This window comes from Berghia stephanieae, chromosome 5 (genome assembly GCF_034508935.2).
Source record: "Berghia stephanieae isolate SIO BIC M18660-M18661 chromosome 5, UCSD_Bste_1.3, whole genome shotgun sequence".
NCBI lineage: Eukaryota > Metazoa > Mollusca > Gastropoda > Nudibranchia > Aeolidiidae > Berghia > Berghia stephanieae.
The window spans coordinates 54882330-54892329 of NC_088364.1; the positions used below are offsets into that span (position 1 = coordinate 54882330).

At 35.5% G+C, this 10000-nt stretch overlaps 1 protein-coding gene across 3 annotated transcripts in view; it reads left to right on the plus strand.

Moving 5' to 3' along the window:
• The window catches only part of LOC144973230 (protein unc-93 homolog A-like), a 25779-nt gene that overhangs the window by 8190 nt on the left and 7589 nt on the right, over nt 1-10000 (plus strand). For all 3 annotated transcript variants that reach the window (XM_078915405.1, XM_078915406.1, XM_078915404.1), the window contains 2 exons: nt 4654-5747; nt 7380-7650. In XM_078915405.1, the coding sequence (XP_078771531.1) occupies nt 4872-5747; nt 7380-7650 (1147 nt within the window). In that variant the 5' untranslated portion in view covers nt 4654-4871. The remainder of the gene's footprint in view (nt 1-4653; nt 5748-7379; nt 7651-10000) is intronic.

Genomic DNA, 10000 nt, shown 5'->3' on the forward strand with positions numbered 1-10000 from the left:
GTTTTGTGGAGTTTTTGAAAGAATAAAGATCATTTTATTCGATCAATATTTGAAAGTAGATATTTCTGGCCAAAATTTTTAATAAGCGTTCCCCCCCCCCCCCCCCACCCCACCCCCGGAGAATGGCAGTAAAACAAAAGATTAAAATTTGATTATAAATATTAATCTTCAATAATCTTATTCACCTTTGATATTCATTTTGAATTAAAGATCACTCACCTCTTATGCATTGATTTTTAATTCTGGTTATCTGGCTATCTATCTGACATTATGAATTTTAAAAACGACATCGAATTGGAATATATGAGAATGAATATGATGGCCAGAATGCTATGAAATTGCGGATAAACAATCAAGCAAAGTTGGCGTTCGTTTTAGGATAGCAGCTTTGCGTCACTTTAAGAGATTATAAAACACATTCCCTCTTTATCTCTATTTAAATCCGGGCATAAATTGAAGTTCTTGAAGTTCAAGGCTTGATGATTTTTGACAAGATGGGGGTCATTTGAAGGTCGAGTTTTTCTGGCCAAAACGTGGTGTTTTTCCCCCCTCCAGATTACGGTGTGTAGAAGAAGGTCGATCGGTGAATTTTTAGTGAAATCGATTATAATATACGATGAAGACATTGATTAAAACAAATTTTTTAAAACTTCAAAAAAAAAAACCCCCAATAATTTGCTTGAAAAATTAGAGTGAACAAGTTACTTCACTTTGATTTAACCTTAATCACACTTTTATTAACATATTTAATGTTATCACTACCATCCACCTAAGGACCTGTGCATAGTTTTCAATATTTCTCTTGAAAGCAGGGCATGTAATGGTTTATAGGGACTAGCAAAAATATACAAGGAAGAGGCTATGATCAATAATTCTTCTGTTTGTATTATATGTTTTGTGGACAATGGGCTTATGCTTGAAACTTAATTTTTAAAATATCTGTTAAATAAGTATACACGTGTACAAAATTAAAGTAAGACTTGAATTTCTTTTTTGAAACGCAGCGAAAAACTGTTTGACTATGTAGTTTTTGATATTACGAACTCTGTTGTGTCAAGATTTTTGGTTTTACCTCAATTTTCGTTCTCTATTATACGCACGTGCCGTTTTAATCATTTTGCATCCCGATGATTACAAGAAGCATGCTGGGCAAAAATCTTACATCTGCCGTCTTTCTTGACTCCTTTCCACTCAAAATACGTCTTAAATAATTTATTCTAACATTCATTGACAATGCCCAGACCTAGTTTAGAAACACGTGATCGTGTGATTGAGTACCTTGAAACAGGAGCCTCAGTCACTAAAATAGCTATACAGTCACATTTTACCAGATGAATTAGTAAACAAAAGGTTGGCAAAAGGTCAAAACAGCGCAGCGGCGGGTGATCGAACTCGGTACTTTTTGGGTACGACCGTACGTTTTGTGGCTGCTCCTTAATGCAATGCAGTGACTATCGTCAAGCCTCCATAATAGCGTTAACAGAGACTTGGCTATCTCCTCACATACCATCATCATGTTTTAATATTGAACAATATTCACTATTTCGAGGAGATCGGACTAATGTAAATAAACGAACTGGGGGTGGGTGTGCACATATATTAACAACAAATGGTGCCACCCCAATAACTGTCAGATAAAGAAAATGTATTGTGACGATTATATTGAATTTATTACTGTTTTATCACGACCATATTACCTACCCCGGAATATACTCATGTCATCATCATCAACGTCTACATTCCACCATCATCAGACAACACCACAGCGAAAAATATTTTGAGGAAAGAAATACAGGACATTCAAATTAAGTCACCCGATGCCGTATTGATGGTCACTGGCGATTTTAACCAATGTAACGATTTTACTCTCCCGGGACTTCATCAATACGTGGACTGCGAGACAAGGGACAAAAAAAAACATTAGATTTATTCCTGTGTAATATTAAAAATAGTTATAAATGTTTACCCCGTGCCCCATTAGGTTTATCTGACCACTGCATGCTCTTGCTACTCCCCACCTACCGCCCTGTTTTTAAACGTGTAAAACCAGTAAAGAAAAGTGTACAGATCTGGAATGGAAGTGTGTGTGAAGATTTGCGTGGTTGTTTTGAATGCACTGACTGGAATGTTTTAATCGAATCATGTGATAGTGTGGATGAGCTGAATGACTGTGTGAGTGAGTATTTAAAATTCTGTGAACAGCTAGTGTCTTGTAGAAAAGAAATAAAATATTATCCTAACAACAAGCCTTGGATAACAAAAGATCTAAAACTTTTATTGAACCAAAAGAAAACTCTCTATACTAGTGGAAACAAAAAAGATCTGAAAACAAAACAAAAAGAGATAAAGAGGGTACTATCTAGTTGTAGAGATAAGTACAAAAATAAAATTGAAAAATGCTTTTCTTCTGGGGATATACGGGACACGTGGCGGGGGCTTAAAACTGCTGTGAACTATAATCAAAATCCTACGATTATATCAGAAGATATCGAAATTGAAACTTTAAATAAATTTTATTCACGTTTCGACACAGCAAACAAATTTGATATTGAAAATGAAAAACATAAATTAGACAGGGCTTTGGAAGATGAAATGACTATTGAGGTCAGTGAAGAGGAAACGAGATTCGTATTTTCGAAACTAAACGAGAGGAAGGCTGCTGGGCCGGATGGATTGAAAGGAAAACTATTAAAAGAATGTGCCCACCAGCTTTCCCCCATTATACACATATTTTTAACTGTTCCCTCCAATGCGTTTCGATCCCTGAAATTTGGAAAACTTCAAAAATTATTCCTGTTCCAAAAAAAGAAAAACTTGAAACTATGAACGATCTCAGACCTGTTGCACTGACTTCAATAGTCATGAAATCTTTAGAAAAACTTGTTCTTGTTAAAATTAGGAATCAGTTTATGCCATTGAGTGATAGTCATCAATTTGCTTACAAACCAGGACGTGGCGTAGAGGATGCCATTTTGCTGTTTACAAACAACATCTACAGGCATCTAGATCACGCTAGGAGCTATTGCAGATTGCTTTTTGCAGATTTTTCTTCAGCGTTCAATACAATGCAACCTCAGTTGGTTGTTCAAAAATTGACTAGTCTGAATTTAAACAAATATAATATGCTTGGGTGCTCGAATTTCTTACGGAGAGAGCACAATATGTTCAATTAGGACAAAACAAATCTTCCTGTATAACTACAAATACTGGTGCTCCTCAAGGTTGTGTATTGTCCCCTGTATTATTCACAATATACACGAATGACTGTAGAAGTCAAAACCTGAGTGTACCTTTAATAAAGTTTGCAGATGACACCGCTCTTCAAGGCCTCATAACAAATGGCAACGAAGTGGCTTATAGGCAAGAAATTGATAGATTTGTGTCTTGGTGTGATGCCCACCACCTAGAGCTTAACATAAGCAAGACAAAGGAGCTAGTGATTGACTTTAGGAGAGTGAAGGAACCGATAGAACCGTTAAAATTAAAGGACCAATTCGTCCAGCGAGTTCCTCACTACAAATACCTTGGTGTAACGATTGATGACAGGCTCAAGTGGGATGAACACTTGAAAATAATTAGGCATAAGATGTGCAGACGTACATATTTTTTTATCAAAACTCTCTCAGTTTAGAATAGATAAAACCCTCTGCACATTATTTTATAGAGAAGTAATCGAAAGTGTTTTGTCATTTTGTATAACAGCTTGGGGAGGCAATTGCTTAGCAGTGGAAAGGAACAAAATAAATTCAAATATTAAAAAATCCATTAAACGCTATATAAATGATGTTGACGATGTAGACCTTTTATACGAGAAATTTTGTATAAATAAAATAACTAAAATATTAAATGACCAGTATCATCCACTAAGACCATCAATTATTATGTCAGAAAGAAGTGGTCGCCCTTTCTCTATTTCAACGAAAACAGAGAGACACCGAAAATCTTTTCTGCCGTCCAGTATTAGGCTTTATAACAACAAGCAATAATCATTTTATATAATTATTTCTCATTTTTACTTTTTTTAAATATAAATATTAATTTATTAATTTATTTGTTTTGCAATCTTTTCAATTTTCAATTTATAGTGACAGTTTTAACTATTTTACTGTGTTGAAATTATTCATATTATAAAGCGCAGCTCTGGTTATAGAGCTGCTCCTTTTTTATATATATACATCCTATTTCCATTGTATTTTTATCTTATGTGTAAATTATAACACGTCTGTACAAAAAATTTCCTTTTTGGGATGCAATAAAGTATTATTATTATTATTATTAATTGATGAAATTTTGCCATCTAAATGTGGATAGGTTAGAATGCAATTTAGTCGGACAATTAACGTAAAATAGAAAATGCACTGTACTCGTAAACTGTCGTATTCTGGAACACAAAAACAACAACTAAAAAACAGTACAAATTAATATTCAGATGATGGCAATCGTCACATTTAATGTAGCTTTATGGAGATTAGCGAGTAGCATGCCGAGCGACAATGTAAGTAACCAATCAAGATATAATTAGTGTTCCCTATTACCTTTCTATATTTTAAAATTATTTTGCTGAATGTGCGCTTTCAAATCGTAAAAGAATGTGTTATGTCAATGTGTTGTTATGAAATTCAATGAATGTGTTGTTTTTTTTTTTCTTTTCAGATTCATGCCACTAATTACTATTAATGTCAACGAACTAATAAAGAGATGAAAGAAACACGTAGCCAGCCTTTTAATATAGCACAGAGGGTTGTTGGCGTTGAATGCTAACTTCTGTTTTAAGATTTGAGTGGACACCATGCTTACAATGCTGTGATATTTATTTCTACCGTGATTGTAGTTTTTAAAAAAAAATTACAATAGTCCTTTTAAAGAGAAACATGGAGGTAACAACGTGCATCAGCTTACCTTTCAAGAATTGCCTTGTGCTCTCCGCGTCTTTTATGTTGGTTTATACGGCCTACCTGGCCATTCAGAATCTTCAAAGTAGTCTTAACCAGGAGGCCAATCTTGGTGTTGCATCCCTATCCGTTTTGTACGGTAGCATTATTCTTTTCGGCACCCAGGCACCAAGCGTGATTAAACTGATCGGAGCCAAAAGAGTTCTAGTTCTTGCATGGGTCATTCATATCATATACACTGCCAGCAACTTTTATCCAACATGGGGAACGCTCATCCCAACCTCTGGTCTGATGGGTGCCATTGCAGGACCAATGTGGACTTCTCAAGGTCTTTATATCACATCTCTGGGGGAAGATTACGCCTCTCTTAATGGTTTGAATACAGAGGAGGGTCTCCATTCTGTGTTAAGTAAGTTTAATGGCATATTCTTCATGTTTTACGAGATAACTCAAGTGACTGGAAATTTGATATCATCTTTAGTTCTTTCAACTGGCGCCGATAGTAGCAGTTCATCAAAATTAACTGATCTTAGTATGTGCGGTGCTAATGACTGTCCATCCGTTGACCCGGCCAATTCTTCGTCTAACACAACAAGCATTGGCAAGGAATCTCCACATCGTAGCGTCATTTACATCTTATTAGGAATATTTCTTGTTTTTAACGTATCCGGATTTCTATTGACATTATTTGCACTACCGAAACACAAAGAGACCAGGCGCACCTCCCCTCCTTCTGTAAGTGAAAGTATATACAGCTGTTTTAGGATGGCTGTCAGCCCCAGGATGGTTCCTCTTATACCTCTATTCATGGCACAGGCTATGGCTATTGGGGTTCTCTACGCTGATTATACTAAGGTGATGTTTTGTTTTGTTCTCATTTTAAAAATCTGTTTTAAATAAATATTATTAGAAAATAAAAAAAAGTATGAGCTGGCAAATGGTATGTCTCTTGATTGTTGTAAAACTGAAATTTTAAATTGAGCTTTTATGTAGCGCAATATCCACTTTACAAGCGGTCCCTGGCCAGCAGCAACACTTAACATGACGCCTGTTAGGCGATATTGCAATTTTTTTCAGACAGAGGCAATGCTGTTAACTGTCAGGTACTCATTTTACACCTGAGTACGGTGAGAGAATGTGAGTTGAGAGTCTTTTTCAAGGACTCAACTATGCGCCGAGCGAGGCTCGAACCCCGGACCTTCCGATCCGAAAGCGAGTGTCATACCACTAGACCACATAGCCGCAAAATTTTCAAAACACATAGGCATATTCATTTTTTGATATATCAATACCATCTCCTCAGAGATACTGGTTCGTACATTGCTTTTTTACATAAGCTTAGGTTTATTTTCATTGATTCATACAAATGTTCCTTTTCCCTTTTCTTTCTTATTTCTATCAAGGGGTAAGGGTGTGTTTGGGATTTTCGTCTATATGTATAGTTCAATGAAAATTTACCATCCGACTTGACTGGATTAGATAGACACGTATGAGCACATCTATTTGTTTGTTGTTGTTGTTTTTTTTAAAGGGTTTTACAGCGCTTGCGACACTTTAAGGTCATATCAGCGCCAGTAAAGAGGAAGAAAATGGGATAGTATAAAAGTTCTAGAATTACAATTAAAGCACCCAAGAAAGAGTAAGACAAGGGTGAATAGTACAAATAGGGAATAGATATTGGTTCCAAGAGCATACCATCGATGTACTTAGTTTGAGATCACTTAAAAGTCTCACCCAAACACGAGCACAGGATCCCACTAAGAGGAATACACTCAAATGATTATAAATTCAAAACAACAAATATAATAAAACATAATAGAGAGATGATTTACAAGGAAAAAAATATCATCTCCCAAAACAATGACTATACATTTGACTGTTTCCCATCCAGTCAATGACTCCGGCCAGGGCCAGGACAAAACCAAGTAATCTCATTCCAAGACAAAGACAGAAGGCAAATTGGTAAACAGCTATGGAGGGATAGAAGACACAGTAAGTGCCTCTCTGTCCACTATGGGAGCACATCTATATTACGCATCCACGTGGTTTCATCTTGATCAATGTCCTCACAAAGTTTCTCATACTATTCCCTCTCATGCAAAACCAAAAGGAATCGACATTTAATGGTGTCATACAAGTCGCCTTTTAGGCATTCCCTTTGTAAACAATCGAATAATATCCATCACTTTTTCTTGCTAATTAAATTAAATCTAATACAACTGGGGACACGCTAAAAGCGTCTAAACCAAAAACCTACGCTAAACCCTGGGGGGGGGAAATTGCACACATTTTTCACATTTACAAAACTAAGTGCAGCTTGAAATCGATGTTTCTAGGGAGGATAGAGGAGGGATATGGTTTAGAATCTAGAAGAAATAATAAGTAGATTAAGGTGAATTAAGAGAGGATAAGATTAGATTGGTTTTTTGTTGATGAAAATTTGCAAAGGTGAAAAAAAATAAAATTATTGTTACGTATCGTTCCCAGGCATTTGTCACCTGTGCTCTCGGTGTTGAGTGGGTGGGATTCATCATGGCATCCTATGGATTACTCTGTGCCTTTTTTGCCTTCGCCATCAACCACCTTGCTAAGTGGTTTGGGAGAATGGCGATGTTTTTGGCCGCTGTTGTCATGGACTCCAGCACGTTGTTATTTATGTTACTATGGCAACCATCACATGACAGTCACATCATCACGTACTTTGCCGTGCCTTGTCTCTCTGGAATATCTGAGGGCATTATACAGGCCCAGTTTAACAGTAAGAATCTGCACTTTTTTGTTTTATTCCTTTTGTAATAAATGGATTTATGCAATACAAGCATGTCTCATTACAGTCGTGGGTTTTCTTTGCTTTTTTTAAAAAAAATATAAAGCGCAATACACGAGTTGTACTGGAAGCGCTTTAAAAGGGGGCCCTAAGCCAATAGCAACACTGAACATGTAGCTTGTAAGGCATGGTTATAATTTCTTTTAGACAGACACGTACTCATTTTACTCTAAAGTATGGTCAGAAAATGCGTGTGAAGATCCCTTTCCAAGGACTCCAACTCTGCGCCACCACAGCGGGATTAGAACCTCCGTCTCCGAGTGTCGTACCTCTAAACTACAAATTCAGTTTCTCGTGGAATAACCATGGATTTCACAATATGTGACCAATCGTCCCAAAACAGTATTAAGTGGGCTTGAACTTGATGCATGAAATTGAATTTTAAGCTTAACTTATAAAATTTAACTATACCTATTATGCTATACGAAAAAATGTATGAACCTTTCTGGGGGTTCTTTAGTCATGAATTTATGTTTTCATTGTGGTTTTTTTTAGTGGCTGAAGAAGGGGTTTGAGCCCGAAACGTTCCATGTTTGGTATTTTGTTTATTTTTGAAGCTGTTATATTCATTTTTGTTTATTACTTTTATACAGTCCACAACTTCTAGTAGCTTAGTATCGCTACTTCCACGGATTAAACGTGCTCAGTGCACTTTACTATGATTAATTAAATCCCCCAGCAGGCCATGTGGAATCATATTTCTATTCATACAGTATCAGTCGCCTTTTTGTACTAACAATCTTACAATATCCGTCATTGCCTTTAGCCAGCTACTCATTCACACCCGAGTCGAGACCCAACCTTCCTAATTCTAATAAAATTTATTATAATATATTTATAATAATTATTAATATTTATTATCATAATTATTAATATTTAATATTGCTTTAGACTCAATTAGTTAACCCTATTTTCATACTAAAATAGAAAGTCCTATTTCCTGATTTGGGGTCCATTTGGCCCCCATGACTTGCAAAGAGAAAAATACTAGAAAGTCCTATTTCCTGATTTGGGGTCCATTTGGCCCCCATGACTTGCAAAGAGAAAAATACTAGAAAGTCCTATTTCCTGATTTGGGGTCCATTTGGACCCCATTACTTGCACATAGTAAAATACTAGAAAGTCCTATTTATTTCTTATTTGAGGGCCATTTATCCCCCATGATTGTACTATGGAAAATTCAGTTAAAATCATATTTTCTCATTAAATGTATATAGGCAATATAAGTTTGCATCATTTTGTTGTTTTTGTTGTGACATTATGCATCTATTTATTTAGTGACATAGTCGTGTCAATATGATCCACAACTTACTGGTAGATGGCATCTACAATAATTAACTTGGTAATTTTGTTTCCTGTTTGCTGTCCAATATGATGAGCGCCAGTTTCAGTTACCTACTTTTTCATCAACTCTAATCAAGAAACATCCAAGTAAGTACTAACTCATTACTTTTTTTCATTAGATATGTGATTTATGAAGATTATTCTGACACTTATCCTATGTAACGAAAAATGAATTGATAGTTTTGTTAATTTTATGATTGTAGTACCAGCTAGAGTCGCCAAATATGAAATGATGAAACAATAATGGATAAATGAAAGCGCTAATATTCAATTTAATGTTTCTTCCAATACTTGCCTTACTTTCGCTTCTCGATTATCTTTTATTCTTGTGTGTACCCTACCTAACCACAGATTTGTTTGTAACTTCTTATGACAAGTGATTTCTTTTCTTGTACCGTTATTCAATCTCTAGATGAACTAAATTAGCTTAAATATCTACATTATGTTTCAGTCATATTGTATTGATATTATTGCTTTTTGAATTTGCTAACTAAATGATTTGTATGTTGCTGGGTGTTTTTTTTTTAATTTTCAGCCATCCATTGTGTGGTCTAAATTATGTTGCATTGGACCTAAACCATGACGAATGGAGAAAGTGTAACATCCTTGGTAGTTTGAATGCTCAGATATACATTGAGTTGTAGTCTGCTGGGGCAACCCCAGTGCATGAGGAAGGTATGTCACCTACTATTTATTTAAAACTGAATGGTACCTATTACATTTATATGTGTAATGGTTGTTCGCTCGGAGTTAATAACAGACAGGCATCATATGAAATCTAATATGAGAATCTGAGTTTCAATTCTGATTGTTAGAATGTCATTTCTCCAAACAGTAACAGCATTATCAAGTATGTTTCTATTGTATGAAATAGTAAAATAAATATTAAGTTGGTGTAAGATTAGTTTATCTTTAACCAGTGAATTGACAGAATATC